This window comes from Haliotis cracherodii, unplaced genomic scaffold (assembly GCF_022045235.1).
Source record: "Haliotis cracherodii isolate W230 unplaced genomic scaffold, xgHalCrac1.p SCAF_13, whole genome shotgun sequence".
Lineage (NCBI taxonomy): Eukaryota > Metazoa > Mollusca > Gastropoda > Lepetellida > Haliotidae > Haliotis > Haliotis cracherodii.
The window spans coordinates 33,345,585-33,366,331 of record NW_027266268.1 but is presented as its reverse complement, the minus strand read 5'-3'; the positions used below and the strand labels follow the sequence as shown (position 1 = coordinate 33,366,331).

The window sequence follows — 20,747 nt, the reverse complement described above, 5'->3', positions numbered from 1 at the left end:
AGGGTGCTTGTTTCCATCGGTTAGAAATGTGTGCTGCCAAGGGTTCATTTGTTAGATGTCAGCCCTGTTATATACTGAACAAAAAACATTACAGATCATGAATATATTGGGGGATATATTTGTAGTGAAGACTGAGCTTATCCCTAATCCTGATCCCTAACGTTTTGATCCCTAAGTATATAATGAAGTCAGTACTGATATAAACCACAGATAGGTTCCTCTGCAAATCTGACACAGACTGGTATTGCATATGGAAACAATCAGAGTCCAATCTCATTAAAATCAGATCTTAGTTCTCGCTGCCACTTAACAAAGATCTGAGGACATCCCATTACTGGTCACGTCAAGCCGACCTTTCGTGAATTCTGACCGACCAATGGAATTACTGACAAGAAGTCGACATTAGCCAATCAGAAGGCAGCTTTCTCATGCTTTACGGCATTAATTTCAAATTGGCGACTACGCTTCAAAACATATTTTGGCAAATTCTCGCTTAAAAAATTGAAACCTGACCAAACAAACATTCTCAAATGGCTAATATATTGTCCAGATTATATAGATTCAGTCGTTAAGCCCGTAATTATCTTAAAAGTTTTCGAGGTTGCATGATGAGAAATCACATTCTGACTGTCACTTTCATAATCTGGTAAGCGACGCTCTGATTGGTCAGATGAAAGGTCGTTCTGACGTGACCCTAATGGGATGTCCTGAGATCTTTGTTTAGCGGCAGCGAGAACTGAGATCTGATTTTAATGAGATTGATCAGAGTCCGGTGCAAAAACATTTTAGTTGAAAAGTTGTGTGTAACAGTATATGAAAAAGTATATAATTGTAGATGACAGTTTTAGGGGCTGTTTGGCTATAAGGAGTAAATTCTTTCTTTAATAAACCTAATTAGACAAGATGGATATCTGAAGGATACAGTGCTTTTATTGCTTTTTCCTTAACATCACCTTGTACATGATGTATATTTTCAGGGTGTCTGTTCATCTAACAGTGCTGCCGTCTCTAGAAGACAGCTTCCTCTGTGAATATGAAGTCTGAGCTTGGAGTTGCATTATGGGAACATGTGTCCTTGACATTCATTGGTCTGTGTTGGAGAGACCGTCTTTCAAGTAACACAAATATCCTGTGCATTGGAACACGCTGAGTGGAATCCTGTTGAACTGTCATCCACGGTCCTTGGCTTGCATATCACTGAAGGCTACTTGTCCTGTATGATACAGGCGAAAATTTTGAAAAAAGGTTCTTTGTGATCAAGCAGAATAATTTTTCAATGCTGATGGAATCATTGCAGATTGTTAAGGCAGACTAAAGACATACTCAAATAACTAGTTATGTGGCATCGCTTGATGATATCCCATCAAACATAGCATGTTCAAATATACCTACTGAATTAAGCGATGTTGACAGTATGTCGCACTGTGGAAGAAATTTAAGAATAGCCCAGTTGTTAAACATGATGAAATCATACAAGGATTATCAGGGGAGTGTTATTTGTTTAATCCCAAGATTATGACTGTCTGGCCTAAAATATTGTTTAGCCAATATCAAGCTTGAAAGTATGTACGTGTAGCGAGTCTAACATAGTCATAGTTTGGGGGGAAATTGTTATTCCACAGTTAACATGTTAAGCTTCGTATTTTCTGAGTTGTATCATTAAAGTTACCCTTGCAAGGGGAGAAATATAGAAGTAGATGAATGTGTTTAAGATATGGTTGCAAACCATGACACGCTGCTGAACACTGCTTTGCTTGAACATGCAGTCATAGACTGTTTTTATGCTGAGATCAGCAGAACCTTCAACATGAGTTCCTGTCGGTGATACAGGAACAAGTTGCACATGGAATAAACTGTAACAAGGCAATAAAGAATGCAAGGATGTGATCAGGCACAGTAGCCCTCAGCTTGCTGTTTCTGTCAAACACCCTCAACTGTTATGCAATTAAACATGTTTCTATATTTCATAACTCACTGTCTGTCATTATGTCTCAGTTTATTTGAATCTGTTACACACCTGTTCCTTCAGTTAATCCAAGAGGAATAGAGTTTTTATGGGTCTTCCTGCTGCAATTTGATGCGCAGAGTTGCATCCCTTAGATGTGCTAGAAACAAACAATCATGGGTTTTTAATCCCAGATTCGCCCTTGTTATGTTTCTAGGTTTTTTGCACTATGCCTGGGCTTGTGTATTTTACCAAAGTCATCCACGGCTATGACCTCCATGCTTCCTCCCACTTCAAGCTGACATGCAGTGATGTAATGGAAATACTGTACAAAACTGTGTAAAACCAAACACAAAACTGTGTAAAACCAAACTCACTCACTCACTCACTCACTCACTCACTCACTCACTCACTCACTCACTCACCGCTGCTTACTAACATACATGGCTGGGAACATAACGTTCCTGCCTGACAACTTGAACAATCATCAGGAAACTATGGTTGTAAGAAACTTGGTTGATAGTATATCATTCTACCCTGGTGACATGAATCAATGCTCATAACATCAATCACTGGATTGTCGGTACATCCTTGATTATAAAACTGGAATATTGCTAAATGTGACGTTGACAACATGCACAAAATTATCAGAATACTTGTAGATGGGGGGGGGGGGGGGGGGGAGGAGGAAGGGTTGTCTTACGCCTTAAAAGTTTGCTATGCATCCTGTGAACAACCCATGCTTGTCATAGGAGGCACCTACCGGTATTGGGATCGGGTTGTCAGGCTCTATGACTTGGTTGATGCATGTCATCGATCCCAATTGCACAGATCGATGCTGATGATGTCAATCACTGGACTGTCTGGTCCAGATTTGATTATTTACAGACCTCTGTCATAAAAGCTTGAATATTGCCCAGTGTGGCGTTTAACAACAAACAAACAGTATCAGCATCAGATTATCTTGGGTTCGAATCCCAGATCTTCCCTGATATGATTCTTGGTTTATATGTTCCATCCCATGCTTGTTGGTTTCATCAATTGCTATCAATTTCTAGAACGGGCGGTGATTCGGGTTTTCCTGACACATTTGATTGTTAGTTTTGTCATTAATTGGTACACATTGGAAACATCTATTCTTAACGTACACATTTCTCTTATATGTCGTAAGAGGCGACTAACGAGATCAGGTGGTCAGGTTGCTGACTTGGTTGATGCACGTCATTGTTCATGATGTTCATGATGTCAATCACTGGATTGTCTGGTCCAGACTTGATTATTTACAGACCTCTGTCATATAGCTGGAATATTGCTGAGTGCAGCGTTAAACAACAAACAATAAACAAACCAAACACACTCACTCACACAATGTCAGAATCATCAGGAAAATGTCAAGCCTGAGATGAGTCTGCTCATCAAGAGTAAAGAGGTGGTTGCCATGTTTACTGAAACTCTTTGACTAAATTAAACTACAAATAGTAACAATGAACAAACAGAGAAACAATGTCCCAAAATTATGTTTATTTCAAGAAATAATTCTACATTTTTGGCAGTGATATGCTGATCCCATGAGAATGACAGTGTCGCCACTGTATCTCCTGACATAAACTAGCAACATTCTCGACACTGTAGATCACACTGTCCTAGGCTTCACACAACTCGGGGTATTCTCACTGGTCAGTTTGGCAGCAGGTTGTCTACAATGTTCTAAAACCAGTCCTATTGGAAATATTTTTCCCCTTGATTTCAAAAATTTCGAAAGTCAAGGTTTTGGATAAATATCATACGTATACGACTGATCTGTTATGGTCCCGTTGTTGTGAAAGGTATAAAGATTCCGTTTGAATTATGGACAGAACTATCCAACTACAATGAGGACTTCGACTACCTTGGGTTGTTTAGGAATATTCTTTGGTATTTGTGATGAATTTATTCCAAATGATAAGAATGAAGCTGACAGCATGCTTGGTAGTTTGTAATGTGGTATGTGAAGGAACTCCCAGAGTCTTAAAGCACTATATTTCAATGATAATACTACAATATGTGTAACGAAATCAATGTTTTGTACTTGCAGAAAGCCCTATTACTTGGACGGAGTAGAAAATGATTGACAAAATATTTATCACAAATTTCTCTTGGCAAGAAATTGTTTTTAGCACTGTGCATAGCCTTGTGCATTAGTGTCAGTGGAAGCAGACGGGCCCTGCCTCAAAGCCGAACTTTTGCCATGGGTTTCCGTAGTCCTGTGGCATGAAACTGACAATGGGCAGTCGGTTCACCTTGCGTGTACGGACAGAGATTACTGTGAAGCCGTTCTGTCTTCGGTCCTGCAACATAGAGCCATAGTTTAGTACAGTGAGCGGAGCGGACGGGTTAAAGCACTCACTGAAGACCCGGGTTCAATTCCCGACATGGGTACAATGTGTAAAGTCCATTTCTGGTGTCACTCACTATTACAGATGTCCCAATACTATCACATATCACAGCAGGGAGGCATCTGGATAGGACTTCACACACAGTACCTACATGGGGAATGAAACCTAGGCCTTCAGTGTGAAGGATGAACACTTTACCCACTAGGCTAAAGGGGCACGGAAGTACCGAGCTTTACCACAAGGTTGATGTCCTGCAATGTTATAACATGTCTAAAACTAAGCCAGTGTTATGTTTTAAGCTACATTTTCACCTTCAAACAGTACCCTTCACACATAACACTGGTTAAAAACTGAAACATGTCCATCCAAGTTCGGGAGCCCTTCCAGCTATGTTCTTAGCCATGGGGGGCGGTCTGGTAGTCTCGTGGTTAAAGCATTCGCTCGTCACGCCGAAGACCCAGGTTCAATTCCAGACATGGGTACAATGTGTGAAGCCCATTCGTGGTGTTCCCCCGCTGTGATATTGCTGGAATATTGCTAAAAGCGGCGTAAAACCATACTCAGTCACTCTTAGCCATGTTCATTGAATCAACTCTTGCAACCTGCAAAGCTACAACTCTGAATATACTCAACAGAAAAAAGAAACTGTGATGTTATGATTGCGTATATTCAGGGATCATATAACTTTACTGATAATATAAAATAATAATATTAATATACTATGTAGGTCTGTTGATTATTTGAGCAAAACATTGTATTAAATTATCCCCACACTCCTGGTATCAATATTTAAAATAGTAATGGGTATTATGATATGGACTAGTCTTCTGAGGACACAGCAACCACTTGTCACCATAGACAAGAGCCATGCTTAAGGTGTATTTGGGTCATAAAAACAGTTGTTTCTTAATTTGTTCCTTCACCACGGTCAGCTGTACAACTGCTGATGCAACATAAACAAATATTCATTCATTCATTCAACTTGTTCAAACTTTTCACACTGTTAAATCTCTAATGAGGAATGGAAACCTGACATTACACCAAATTTCTCCATGTAAAGATTACAAAAAATGATCAAATTCTTCTTTGTTGGGGCAGGTGAATTTTTTTTGCAACCACATTAAAAAAAGCCTGGCTTAATCAAAAAAGAATCACAGAAATTGCTCAGTATAAATAAGGTGAAAAAAGTTTTGCATCCAAATATTTGGTTTAACCAACAAGGCATACTTACACTGCAACCATCGTGTAGAACCTCTATCCACTTCTTCTCATGATAATCAAATTCAAAGTCATTCTCCCCTAGAAGCGTGAGGGCGTTCTCGAAGCCTTGGTTGGCCTGATCATACCAGCCCACAGAGCCGGAGCAGTAGTAGGTGAACTGTTGGCTGGCCTCCTCACTCAGCAGCCTCAACAGCGACATCTGGATGCGGGAGCCGGGGTTGCCGTAGCGGATCTGTACCAAGTCATCACGGGAGGTTAATACAAAATATTTCATTTCCTACTTCACAGGTTTTCTTATTTTCAATATGCCAAAAGACAGCATGCAAGAAAAATCAATTCTTATAATGTTGGAAATCGGGGATAAAAGGCAAAGTAGGGGTGAAAATTATATGAATGGATCACTGAAAATCAATGATAACACCAAGTGTTTGTGTAAAGGGTCAGCATGTTCTTGCCCTACTGAGAGACAAGATTTGAGGTTAAGAAAACTTGAAAAAAGAGTTAAATCAGTCCACACTCTTTGTTGATTAAGTTTCATATGAGCCGTGTTTTATCATCATGCTGTATCCAGATTATGAAGTTGAAACTCAAGGTAGGGTGATATGGGGCTTAACATCCTGTTCAAAATTATTACACTCGTATAGCCACGTGCATGCATGAGTGTGTGTGTATGCAGCTGCGTGTACTAGTTCGGAAAAATCCCGGTTCTTTGTTGTTTATCGCCTCACTCTGCAATATTCCAGCTATATGACAGCGATCCATAAATAATGGGCCAGACAATCCAGTGATTGATATCATGAGCATCGATCTGAGATATTGGGATACGATGACATGCATGAACCAAGTCAGCGAGCCTGACCTGATCTCATTAGTCACCTCTTACGACATGCATTGGTTGTTGAAGACCTAACCCAGATCTTCATGGGTCAATCCGGTTCTGTAGTGCTACCAAACCAAAATGCCATGCCTGAGTTTAACATGGATATCCCACTCAGACACAGTATACTGACACCAAGTCCCCATTTTATCTGCTAATGCCGCACCAGCCAGGGTAACAATAAGTATGATCTTTTGACATCTAGTATAATGTGGCTGGGGTCGAACCACCAAGTTTCTACTCTCCAGGCAGACACTCTATCCACTAGACCATGGAGGGGAACAGGGATCAAACCACTAAGTTTCCACTCTCCAGGCAGACACTCTACACTCTATCCACTTGACCATGGAGGACAGGGATCAAACCACCACATTTCCACTCTCCAGGCAGACACTCTATCCACTAGACCATGGAGGGGGACCGGGATCAAACCACCGAGTTTCCACTCTCCATGCCGAAGCTCTACCCAGACCATGGATGCGACGTTCCGCTCTCCAGGCAATCTTTCCACTAGACCATAGAAGCAGTGTGAGCTCATGAGGGTTCGGCGTTACTCTACAACTGAAACTGTCTTGTCTGCAGGTTTTACCTTGTGTGCCCCATCCATCTCATGGTACCACTTGTGGGGACTGGCAGGGTCTCTCTCCCAGTACTGCTCGGTGCTCTGTGGAACACAAACAGTGTCATCAGTACCGCAGACAATGTCACAAAACATTCAGTACATTATTCATCATATAAAATGTCAGCATCCCATTAAGTAGACACCACTGTCAACTAAACTGCTGTGTCATGTGAACTAGTTGCTATGGGATGGCATATGACAACAGGAACTGTCTAATAATAAGTAATGTCACTTTAAGTTTGGAACAAGTTTCAACCAAATAGTGTTTTGCAAAACCAATGGCATCAAGTTGATTAGGTTACACAAAGTAGCAGTAGTTCTGTTGTTACACAAAGTATCGTTAGTCCTCTGTGCACAAAGTATCGTTAGTCCTCTGTTGTTACACAAAGTATCAATAGTCCTCTGTTGTTACACAAAGTATCAAAAGTCCTTTGTACACAAAGTATCAATAGTCCTTTGTTTATACACACAGTATCAATTGTCCTCTGTTTGTACACACAGTATCAATAGTCCTTTGTTTATACACAAAGTATCAATTGTCCCCTGTTTGTACACAAAGTATCAATGGTCCTTTGTTTATACACAAAGTATCAATTGTCCTCTGTACACAAAGTATCAATAGTCCTTAGTTTATACACACAGTATCAATTGTCCTCTGTTTGTACACAAAGTATCAATAGTCTTTTGTTTATACACACAGTATCAATTGTCCTCTGTTTGTACACAAAGTATCAATAGTCCTTTGTTTATACACACAGTATCAATTGTCCTCTGTTTGTACACACAGTATCAATTGTCCCCTGTTTGTACACAAAGTATCAATGGTCCTTTGTTTATACACAAAGTATCAATTGTCCTCTGTACACAAAGTATCAATAGTCCTTAGTTTATACACACAGTATCAATTGTCCTCTGTTTGTACACAAAGTATCAATAGTCCTTTGTTTATACACAAAGTATCAATTGTCCTCTGTTTGTACACAAAGTATCAATAGTCTTTTGTTTATACACACAGTATCAATTGTCCTCTGTTTGTACACAAAATATCAATTGTCCTCTGTTTATACACACAGTATCAATTGTCCTCTGTTTGTACACAAAGTATCAATAGTCCTCTGTTTGTACACAAAGTATCAATAGTCCTTTGTTTATACACACAGTATCAATTGTCCTCTGTTTGTACACACAGTATCAATTGTCCCCTGTTTGTACACAAAGTATCAATGGTCCTTTGTTTATACACAAAGTATCAATTGTCCTCTGTACACAAAGTATCAATAGTCCTTAGTTTATACACACAGTATCAATTGTCCTCTGTTTGTACACAAAGTATCAATAGTCCTTTGTTTATACACAAAGTATCAATTGTCCTCTGTTTGTACACAAAGTATCAATAGTCCTTTGTTTATACACACAGTATCAATTGTCCTCTGTTTGTACACAAAGTATCAATAGTCCTTTGTTTATACACAAAGTATCAATTGTCCCCTGTTTGTACACAAAGTATCAATGGTCCTTTGTTTATACACAAAGTATCAATTGTCCTCTGTACACAAAGTATCAATAGTCCTTAGTTTATACACACAGTATCAATTGTCCTCTGTTTGTACACAAAGTATCAATAGTCTTTTGTTTATACACACAGTATCAATTGTCCTCTGTTTATACACAAAATATCAATTGTCCTCTGTTTATACACACAGTATCAATTGTCCTCTGTTTGTACACAAAGTATCAATAGTCCTCAGTTTGTACACAAAGTATCAATTGTCCTCAGTTTGTACACAAAGTATCAATTGTCCTCAATTGTTACGCAAATTATCAATAGTCCTCTGTACACAAAGTATCAATAGTTCTCTGTTTGTACACAAAGTATCAATAGTCCTCTGTACACAAAGTATCAATAGTCCTTTATTTGTACACAAAGTATCAAAACTCCTGTTTGTACACAAAGTATCAAAACTCCTGTTGGTTTACAATGTATCAATAGTCCTCTGTTGGTTTACAAAGCATCAATAGTCCTCTGTTGTTACACAAATTTCAATATCCTCTGTTGGCACACAAAATATCAACTGTGTGTGGGGAGACTAAAGGGGGACCTACCATCTTGGTGCGAGATGTTGGGTGGATGCAGGTCTGTCCTTTGTCTGTCAGGTTGCACCAAACTTGAAGGGCATCATCCACAGATCCCAGGTTGGGATCAATCCAGTACCAACCTGAATAACAACACGACTCAACATGAATCCTAATAAAAACACACGTCTGTTACATTATTCTAGTGTTTGAGCACACCATTATTTTTCAGGAATGGAGAGTTGATAGTGTTCTCTTCCGCTGTTGCAGATGCTCTGTCGCAAGCTGATCTTCACAATGCATGTTGTATGACGTTTTAGAATGTTTCCTCAAATTGTAAGTGTAGAGATGTGTTTAAAGTAGGGGAATATCCTCGTAACTCTCCATTCCTTAAACAAAATAGTCCTCAGTCCCTGCAGGGCCTCAGATCCATAATGAATGGAGAGTTACTTGCACATTCCACTCTACTAAAAGATCTTAACTTGTGCCCCGAGCTGTGGAACTTACACCACACATACAGGGACCCACTTGGACTATATTTGGTTCAAGATCTCTTAGTACGACCAGACACCATACACCAGCATCATTACTCAACTTCCTCTTATCTTACTGGGCAATGCGACACATGACATCCTGACTGGACGATATTTATCAACATAGCCAGTGAAAGATTCTTTATGAAATTCTTAGTGACTTGGTTGTAAATTTTGCCTACCATTCTTGAAGTTAGGATGCCCGAGCATAATCTCCCGGCAGGAAGTGGCTGGGTTTTCGCGTGTTCCCCGTGGGTACTTGATGTTGTGTACCTCCTCCTGAAGACCGTCGATATGCTTGAAGACGATCGACACAAGTTCCTTCATCACATGCTTCATCTGGATCTCGTCGGTTGGCGCCTTGATGGTCGAATGCTTCTTCTGGAGGCGGTTGAATGCTGACTGGAATAGACAAGGTTGCTCTCATGGCTGACCTTTTCAAGTGAGTGAGTGAGTTTGGTTTAACACTCCCTTGAACAGTGTTATATCATGGCACTTCAGGTTGATGTTTGATGAAGGCTACAAGTGATGTAGGTCTTACATGTTTACTACCTTGAAACCTATCAGCACTGCTATGGTGCTGGCAAACCTTGAGTGAGTGAGTGAGTGAGTATGGTTTTACGCCTCTTTCAGCAATATTCCAACAATATCATGGCGGGGGACACCAGAAACGGGCTTCACACATTGTACCCATGTGGGAATCGAACCTGGGTCTTCCAGGCTAGGCTACCCCACCGCCCCCAAACCTAGAACCAATTAGAGTGAACTGGGATTTGAAACATGCTCACAGGCACAACTGGGCCAGCTGTGCCACTGAGTGTTTGGACTCCCCAGATGTACTCTCACTCTACACACTTGAAATAATTTGTTCCTAACCTTCTCACAGGGATTGAAATTGAAGTTTATTATTGATGTATATCTAGTAATTTTCATCAATTTACAAAACCATATGCTCTTGAAGAGCAGTCATTTTCAACACTCTGTGAGTTAATGATATCAGCATCACCATCTTTGTCATCTATATTGTCATTTATGAACACTGTGGAAGGTTATTGTCATTCTCAACACTGTGGAAGGTTATTGTCATTCTCAACACTGTGGAAGGTTATTGTCATTCTCAACACTGTGGAAGGTTATTGTCATTCTCAACACTGTGGAAGGTTATTGTCATTATCAACACTGTGGAAGGTCATTGTCAATCTCAACACCATGGAAGGTCATTGTCATTATCAACATTGTGGAAGATCATTGTCATTATCAACATTGTGGAAGATCATTGTCATTATCAACATTGTGGAAGATCATTGTCATTATCAACATTGTGGAAGATCATTGTCATTATCAACACTTTGGAAGGTCATTGTCATTATCAACACTGTGGAAGGTCATTGTCATTATCAACACTGTGAAAGGTCATTGTCATTATCAACACTTTGGAAGGTCATTGTCATTATCAACACTGTGAAAGGTCATTGTCATTATCAACACTGTGAAAGGTCATTGTCATTATCAACACTGTGGAAGGTCATTGTCATTATCAACACTGTGGAAGATCATTGTCATTATCAACACTGTGGAAGGTCATTGTCATTATCAACACTGTGAAAGGTCATTGTCATTATCAACACTGTGGAAGGTCATTGTCATTATCAACACTGTGGAAGGTCATTGTCATTTTCAACACTGTGGAATGTCATTGTCATTATCAACATTGTGGAAGATCATTGTCATTATCAACACTGTGGAAGGTCATTGTCATTATCAACACTGTGAAAGGTCATTGTCATTATCAACACTGTGGAAGGTCATTGTCATTATCAACACTGTGGAAGGTCATTGTCATTTTCAACACTGTGGAAGGTCATCGTCATTATCAACACTGTGGAAGGTCATATCATAACCTCTTTGGACATCAACACTACGGATGTCCATATACCCACCTGGACGTCGTTCTGGATGTCCATGTCGTCCACAGATCGTCGCCTCCTCCTCCTCCTTCTCCTCCTGCGTTTTGAGGATTGTGGGGGTACCATGTCAGCCAGGGGCAGGGAACCAGCATCACCAGGGGGACCGGGGGGTCCTGGGGCGCCCTACAACAGTGAGAGAGTCAGTGAATAGGGGTCAGGCCCTTTCTTCCTATGTCACTTGGACAAGACAATGCATAATCAGATACTTGGGCATTTTCTAATAGACATATAATTGTCTGTTATCACATAGGGAGATAACTGTGTATTATCTCAAAGGCAAATAATACCATGTGATTTCAGAGGCACATATAAGTTTTCAACTAAATCAACCATACCGGAATACTTAACAAAACATACCACAATATTGCTATCTCTGTAATAATTTGACTAATTGTAATAATTGTTCTGCAGTTTTATAGAGAAACCATGTTGATCTAGACATTTCTGTTCCTAACAAAATCGTCCAGTATACAAGTTTCTGGAATAACAAATAATAGATACATAATCCCTTAACAATCCTAGACTGATGTTCAATAGAGTAAAGGTCCAGGAGATGGGAATAAACAGGATCCAGATGAACAGGTTTTCACAACAAGCTGAGCTATAACAGGTTTTCACTGGATACAGACATGGAATACTGACTGAACAAGCTGAGCTATAACAGGATTTCACTGTACAGACATGGAATACTGACTGAACAAGCTGTGCTATAACAGGTTTTCATTGGATACAGACATGGAATACTGACTGAACAAGCTATGCTATAACAGGTTTTCACTGGATACAGACATGGAATACTGACTGAACAGGCTGTGCTATAACAAGTTTTCACTGTACAGACATGGAATACTGACTGAACAAGCTGTGCTATAAATCATCATTTCCACTCACCAGTCCTCCGATATCTCCCTTGGGTCCTGTCATACCCTAAAAAGACAAAAACATATTATAACAACCCATTTCTAAGAAACAGTGAATAATGTGTGCAGAAATCTTCATTCTAACAACAACAAAATGACATATCTTTTGATATTGTTTTGCAATCGTACTACCATGATGACATGACCTGTGAGTTTGTCATTCATTACAAGCAATACTTATCGGATCACCTACATTTAAGCTCAGGCCAATTATTTTGTAAACCAACTAATTTAAGAACAAATCTGTATTGGCCTTTAGAACACATTGATACTGGCCTTAAGAACACATTGGGATTGGACTTAAGAACACATTGGGATTGGCCATAAGAACACATTGGTACTGGCCTTTAGTACACATTGGTACTGGCCTTTAGAATACATTGGTACTGGCCTTTAGAACACATTGGGATTGGCCATAAGAACACATTTGTATTGGCCTTAAGGACACATTGGTATTTGGCATTAAGAACACAATGGTATTTGGGCTTAAGAACAGTGGTATTGGCCTTAAGAACTGATTGGTCCTGGCCTTAAGAACTGACTGGTCCTGGGCCTAAGAACTGATTGGTATTGAATGAATCACGAGCAGATGATGTAAAGACACAGCCAATACTCACAGCCTCTCCTTTGGGTCCAGGGGGGCCGGTGGGACCCTGTATTGGAGGAAAATGAATCAATAGTATACACACCTGTCATGTTCAATAAATAGACATTCACATTCAAAACTACTGCTGACATTGTTAAGGGTGGACCTTCCCTGTGGACTTGATGCAGCAGCTGTGTCATGTTAGAAGAGTCCTCATCAGCCGGTTCCAGTTCCTTGGGACCAAAACTGCACACAGAGTATCTAGGTTTCCAGGGAAAGTTCACCAGCTGACTGACTCAACCAATCTGACTATGTACATCCTATATGGATCTGTGAAACCATTTTAAGGTCTGTTCTAGCCCTGTTCTTATCAACACTCTGGAAGGTCATATTATGATGGTTGGTTGGTTGGTTTGTTTAACGCCGCACTCCAGCCATATTCCAGCTATATGACCGTGGTCTGTAAATAATCGAGTCTGGACCAGACAATCCAGTGATTAATATCATGAACATCGATCCACGCAATTGGGATCGATGACATGTATCAACCAAGTCAGCGAGCCTGACCACCCGATCCCGTTAGTCGCCTTTTACGACAAGCATAGTCGCCTTTTATGGCATGAACACTATGGACGTCCACGTACCAACCTGGACGTGGTTCTGAACGTCCATGTCGTCCACTCTATAACCTATGTACAGGCATGTACTGACATAATGGTATGGACAGCTATAAAAAATACTTACAGGCATACCGGGAGTTCCGTCAATACCTTGAGGTCCAGCACCTCCCTCAGGGCCCTGAAACCATTCAACATACATTTGATACAGCTCTCATAAATTAAATATACATTAAATATGCTACAACATGCATCACTTATAGACTTGATATTTTTTTTAAAGAACCATAGGTTTAACAACCTTATTCAATCCATCAATAAGTGAGGGGGCACAGGTGGCCTTGTCGTTTAAGGTGCCGCGATTCGCTGTGCAGAGTTGTGTCCCTTGGGCACGCCAAAAACCTATGATTGTGGGTTTGAATCCCGGTTCGCCCCAATTATGTTTCTAGGTTTGACAGCACCATACCCGTGCTCGTGGGTTTCACCGCAGTGGTAAACGTCTGAGACCTGCATCACTTCGGGCTTTCCTCCCACATTAAGCTGACACGCCGTCATATAACTGGAATACTGTTAAAGGCGTTAAACCCAACTCACTCACTCACTCACCATGAATGACTGACACCACCACTGCTAACAATGGCAGATCCCTTTCACCCAGTACACTGGACCCAACTCAAGACTTAAACTCACTTAAAAAAAAGTTTGATTTATCTAAATGTTATTGTTCACATCAACAATAAGATTATACTGCCTGCCAAAGCAGGTGTTTAACTATGTCTCTTTGGCTGCATGCGGAACCTACCGTGTCGCCCTTCTCTCCCTTGGTACCCTCAACTCCACGTGGGCCAGGCTCTCCCTTGGGGCCAGGCTCTCCATCCATTCCCATCAGTCCCATTGGACCACGGTGACCCTGTTAACACACAATATTGTACTCAAGGTACCCTGTTAACACACACAATCATATATCCCCCTTGATTTGTTGGGCCATGGTGACCATGGCGACCCTGTTAACACACAATATTGTACTCAGGTACCCTGTTAACACACACACAGTCATATATCCCCCTTGATTTGTAGGGCCATGGTGACCATGGTGACGTCATGTCTCACAACTGAGAGATTTACTGACAATTTCTGTATTTTACAGTGACCCTGTTATCACACAATCATGTAGTCATAGCGGGTCTGTTAACAATCATAAAATCACAAGTATGCAGAAAACATACACTGCACTATATTCCCCTTGACATGTGAGGTCACGGCGACCCTGATAACATACACAACTCTATATTATTCCCCTTGACTTGTGAGGTCAATGCGACCCTGTCAATATACACAATTCATTATTCTTCTTGGCCTGTGAGGTCACAGCGACCCTGTCACTATACACAACTCAATATTCCTCTTGACCTGTGAGGTCACAGCGACCCTGTCACTATACACAACTCAATATTCCTCTTGACCTGTGAGGTCATGGTGACCCTGCTAATATAAACAACCCTATATTCCTCTTGATCTGTGATGTCACGGTGACCCTGTCAATATACACAACTCTATATACCCCTTGACCTGTGAGGTCACGGCGACCCTGATAACATACACAACCCTATATTCCCCTTGACTTGTGAGGTCACGGCGACCCTGATAACATACACAACTCTATATTCCCCTTCACTTGTGAGGTCACGGTGACCCTGATAACATACACGACTCTATGTTCCCCTTGACTTTTGAAGTCACAGTGACCCTGTAAATATACACAACTCAGTATTCCTCTTGACCTGTGAGGTCACAGCGACCCTGTTAATATACACAACTCTATATCCTTCTTGACCTGTGAGGTCACAGCGACCCTGTCAATATACACTTCTCCATATCCCCCTTGACCTGTGAGGTCACAGCGAACCTGAAAACATACACAACTCTATATTCCTCTTGACCTGTGAGGTCATAGCAACACTGTCAGTATACACAACTCCATATCCCCCTTGACTTGTAAGGTCATTGCGACTGTCAACATATACAACCTAATACTTGTTCTATGAGGTCATGTTGACCCAGTCAACATACACAACCCTATATTCCTCTGGATCTGTGAGGTCATGGCAACCCAGTAAACATACACAACCCTATATTCCTCTGGATCTGTGAGGTCATGGCGACCCAGTAAACATACATAACCCTATATTCCTCTGGATCTGTTAGGTCATGGCGACCCAGTTAACATACAGAATCATCAGCTGTAAAAAGTGTCATGTTGACAGTACCTTAACTCCCTTTACGCCTCTGTTTCCCTTAGGGCCTGCAGGTCCAATTGGCCCCTGAAAAGTAAAGCAAAATTATTTTTTCATCAGTTTGGTCATTCCTTCTTTTGGCTATAGTAAATTAACTGTTTGTCAAATTTCAATTCAGACTGAAACCTCAGTGACTTATTGTTTGGTTTTCTTCACTGCAGGCAGCTATATCCTAGAGGCCTGTAAATCCCTGAGTCAGGGCCTGCCAAGCCATTGAACAGTAACCAGACCTGGAATAGTCATGACACATGTATGGGATACTGGGCCAATACTGCCCTGGAATAGTCATGAGGACACAAGTATGGGGTACGGGGGCTAATACTACCCTGGAATAGTCATGAGGACACAAGTATGGGGTACTGGGGCCAATACTACCCTGGAATAGTCATGAGGACACACGTATGGGGTACTGGGGCCAATACTGCCCTGGAATAGTCATGAGGACACAAGTATGGGGTACTGGGCCAATACTACCCTGGAATAGTCATGAGGACACATGTATGGGGTACTGGGGCCAATACTGCCCCGGAATAGTCACGAGGACACACGTATGGGGTACTGGGGCCAATACTACCCTGGAATAGTCATGAGAACACACATATGGGGTACTGGGGCCAATACTGCCCTGGAATAGTCATGAGGACACAAGTACAGGGGTACTGGGGCCAATACTGCCCTGGAATAGTCATGAGGACAAAGTATGGGGTACTGGGGCCAATACTGCCCTGGAATAGTCATGAGGACACACGTATGGGATACTGGGCCAATACTGCCTTGGAATAGTCATGAGGACACAAGTATGGGGTACTGGGGCCAATACTGCCCTGGAATAGTCATGAGGACACAAGTACCGGGTTACTGGGGCCAATACTGCCCTGGAATATTCATGAGGACACACGTATGGGGTACTGGGGCCAATACTGCCCTGGAATAGTCATGAGGACACAAGTACCGGGTTACTGGGGCCAATACTGCCCTGGAATATTCATGAGGACACAAGTACCTGGTTACTGGGGCCAATACTGCCCTGGAATATTCATGAGGACAAAGTATGGGGTACTGGGGCCAATACTGCCCTGGAATAGTCATGAGGACACACGTATGGGGTACTGGGGCCAATACTGCCCTGGAATAGTCATGAGGACACACGTATGGGGTACTGGGGCCAATACTGCCCTGGAATAGTCATGACACACGTATGGGGTACTGATGCCAATACTGGCCTGGAATAGTCATGACACACGTATGGGGTACTGGGCCAATACTGCCCTGGAATAGTCATGACACATGTATGGGGTACTGGGGCCAATACTACCCTGGAATCGTCATGACACACGTATGGGGTACTGGGCCAATACTGCCCTGGAATAGTCATGACACACGTATGGGGTACTTGGGCCAATACTACCCTGGAATAGTCATGACACACGTATGGGGTACTGGGGCCAATACTACCCTGGAATAGTCATGACACACGTATGGGGTACTGATGCCAATACTGGCCTGGAATAGTCATGACACACGTATGGGGTACTGGGCCAATACTGCCCTGGAATAGTCATGACACATGTATGGGGTACTGGGGCCAATACTACCCTGGAATAGTCATGACACACGTATGGGGTACTGGGCCAATACTGGCCTGGAATAGTCATGACACACGTATGGGGTACTTGGGCCAATACTACCCTGGAATAGTCATGACACACGTATGGGGTACTGGGGCCAATACTACCCTGGAATAGTCATGACACACATATGGGGTACTGGGGCGAATACTGGCCTGGAATAGTCATGACACACGTATGGGGTACTGGGGCCAATACTGGCCTGGAATAGTCATGACACACGTATGGGGTACTGGGGCCAATACTGGCCTGGAATAGTCATGACACACGTATGGGGTACTGGGCCAATACTGGCCTGGAATAGTCATGACACACGTATGGGGTACTGGGGCCAATACTACCCTGGAATCGTCATGACACACGTATGGGGTACTGGGCCAATACTGGCCTGGAATAGTCATGACACACGTATAGGGCACTGGGCCAATACTGCCCTGGAATAGTCATGACACACGTATGGGGTACTGGGGCCAATACTGGCCTGGAATAGAATGGAGAGGCAGGTATTGGTAGCCTATTTTTACCCGGAATAGCTATACTGTGAGACTTTCTCTGAAGTAAGTAGTGCACAAGTATTTTACACAAACCTTCTTTTTTTTCAATATCAACCACACTTTTTGTGAACAAAGCTGACTATGTGGGGGGATATACTTACAATAGCTCCCTGGTCTCCGGAAATACCAGGGGGTCCAGAAGCTCCTGGTTCACCCTGAAATACATATTATTAAACTGAATATCTCCATCAGCATTAAGTTCAGGGAATCAAGTTTCCCACCATACCATACAGTGAGACACAGTTACATATGAAGTATTGGGATACTTTAGAAGTGACTTTGATATGTTTGGTATTTATTGAGGTAAAAACTTTTTTTTTTAAATATTTTTTACGTTTATAACTCCATAAATACAAACACAGTCAATTCTAACAATAATAACTGTACAGACAGATTATTTATCATTAACGTATTATGTCCATATACACAAAAAATATGTCAACAAGAATAAGTCTGCAGACTGATTATTGAATCATTAACGTAACCTAGACAACAATACAGAATCAATGCAATCATTCAATGCAATAATGCAACACAAGCCCCGCCCAGTCTATTATCAACCAATCACGAAACAGTAGTCCAAGTGGGCATGGGCAAATTTTATCTTTTTTTTATAGAAACATAAATTCAAAAGAAATTGCTTGATTATCCAATCAAATGCCAAGGCATCAATTGCAATTTATTTATACAGTCATATCCAGAAATATAATTAAGCCAGGTATTTAAACCTTTACATATGGTACATGATCCAACTTACCACAGGTCCAGGCTGTCCAACAGGTCCAACTGGTCCACTAGCTCCACTAGGACCCTAGGGGGAAATAACATAAGATAAATAAAGGTTCACTGACCTACTTTGGATGTGATCTTTTTAAATATATTTTAAAGACAAAAGAAAAAGGAGTTCTTTCAATTTTAATTTTATTCAACATTTGATGAAGTTGGGAGGGGGATCCATAAGCTTATAATTAAGATAAACTAGCCTATCATCTTCTTTAAACTATAAATGATATGAAAACATGAGTGAATTGGGGTTGTCGTTATTCGTACTAAAGAGGAAAAAATTGTTTTGTTGAGGACTTTCTGCTGACGTAGAATGGGGAGAACCAAGATTACTTTTTTCATCCATTTGAAAAATCATTACTTTTGTGATTTGTTACTCACAGGTGGTCCAGGTGCTCCTCTCTGTCCAGGGGGTCCTCTCAAACCACGATCTCCCTTCTCTCCCGGGCCACCGCTGCTGCCCTGCACTCCGGGAATACCCATCTCACCCTGCAGCACAATACATCATAGCTGAACACTGCTATATAACAGTTATACCTCACTCCATCAATACCCATCTCACCTTGCAGCATAATACATCATAGCTGAACACTGCTATAGAACAGTTATACCTCACTCCATCAATACCCATCTCACCCTGCAGCACAATACATCATAGCTGAACACTGCTATAGAACAGTTATACCTCACTCCATCAATACCCATCTCACCCTGCAGCACAATACATCATAGCTGAACACTGCTATAGAACAGTTATACCTCTCTCCATCAATACCCATCTCATCCTGCAGCACAATACATCATATATGAACACTGCTATATAACAGTTATACCTCTCTCCATCAATACCCATCTCACCCTGCAGCACAATACATCATAGCTGAACACTGCTATAGAACAGTTATACCTCACTCCATCAATACCCATCTCACCCTGCAGCACAATACATCATATATGAACACTGCTATATAACAGTTATACCTCTCTCCATCAATACCCATAGCACCCTGCAGCACAATACATCATATATGAACACTGCTATATAACAGTTATACCTCTCTCCATCAATACCCATCTCTCCCTGGAACGCAATACATCATTGCTGAACACTGCTATATAACAGTTATACCTCACTCCATCAATACCCATCTCACCCTGCAGCATAATACATCATAGCTGAACACTGCTATATAACAGTTATACCTCTCTCCATCAATACCCATCTCACCCTGCAGCACAATACATCATAGCTCAACACTGCTATATAACAGTTATACCTCACTCCATCAATACCCATCTCACCCTGCAGCACAATACAATACAGCTATATAACAATTATCTCTTTATAAAGCATCCGCAAACTTGTAAATAGATTCATAGTTGCAAGTTGATTGCTGTAATAAACCTAGCTATGATAACAATGATAAACAAAATGTCCATTAAAACAACATATAGCCACAAACAATTTTTTTTTTTTTTTTTAATTGAAATCTTTTCATTTCATTAATAAATATTTAATTTGTTGTGACCTTCTGTTGGCACCAAGGCACCATGGCCAAGTTCAGACCTGGGAAGTGCTGATGTGACTCAAATTTCTGTGTGTCTATCCTGGAATGACATACCTGTTTCCCGGATCGTCCCGGCAGACCAGGTTCACCTTGAGGTCCAGGTGGTCCCTACAGATGGCAGAGAAATGAGTCAAAATTTCGTCATAATCTAGTATCTGCAATAACATTTGTTATGCTAAAAAAA

The 20,747-nt window shown here is 41.3% G+C and overlaps 2 protein-coding genes across 2 annotated transcripts in view; one reads left to right on the top strand and one right to left on the bottom strand.

Moving 5' to 3' along the window:
* Window positions 1-1,941, top strand: part of LOC139459874 (uncharacterized protein C05D11.1-like) — a 38,450-nt gene extending 36,509 nt beyond the window's left edge. Inside the window, exon 23 of the mRNA XM_071241586.1 lies at window positions 978-1,941. Within this exon, the coding sequence (XP_071097687.1) occupies window positions 978-1,044 (67 nt within the window). The 3' untranslated portion in view covers window positions 1,045-1,941. The remainder of the gene's footprint in view (window positions 1-977) is intronic.
* A 1,517-nt stretch (window positions 1,942-3,458) lies between these two features.
* LOC139459873 (collagen alpha-1(V) chain-like) overlaps window positions 3,459-20,747 on the bottom strand; it is a 97,012-nt gene continuing 79,723 nt past the window's right edge. Inside the window, exons 48-62 of the mRNA XM_071241584.1 lie at window positions 20,618-20,671; window positions 19,377-19,484; window positions 18,970-19,023; window positions 18,314-18,367; window positions 16,004-16,057; window positions 14,539-14,646; window positions 13,864-13,917; window positions 13,151-13,186; window positions 12,505-12,540; window positions 11,587-11,736; window positions 9,829-10,048; window positions 9,144-9,256; window positions 7,008-7,082; window positions 5,552-5,773; window positions 3,459-4,272 (exon numbers count right to left, since the gene is read on the bottom strand). Coding sequence (XP_071097685.1) covers window positions 4,129-4,272; window positions 5,552-5,773; window positions 7,008-7,082; window positions 9,144-9,256; window positions 9,829-10,048; window positions 11,587-11,736; window positions 12,505-12,540; window positions 13,151-13,186; window positions 13,864-13,917; window positions 14,539-14,646; window positions 16,004-16,057; window positions 18,314-18,367; window positions 18,970-19,023; window positions 19,377-19,484; window positions 20,618-20,671 — 1,482 coding nt within the window. The 3' untranslated portion in view covers window positions 3,459-4,128. The remainder of the gene's footprint in view (window positions 4,273-5,551; window positions 5,774-7,007; window positions 7,083-9,143; window positions 9,257-9,828; window positions 10,049-11,586; window positions 11,737-12,504; window positions 12,541-13,150; window positions 13,187-13,863; window positions 13,918-14,538; window positions 14,647-16,003; window positions 16,058-18,313; window positions 18,368-18,969; window positions 19,024-19,376; window positions 19,485-20,617; window positions 20,672-20,747) is intronic.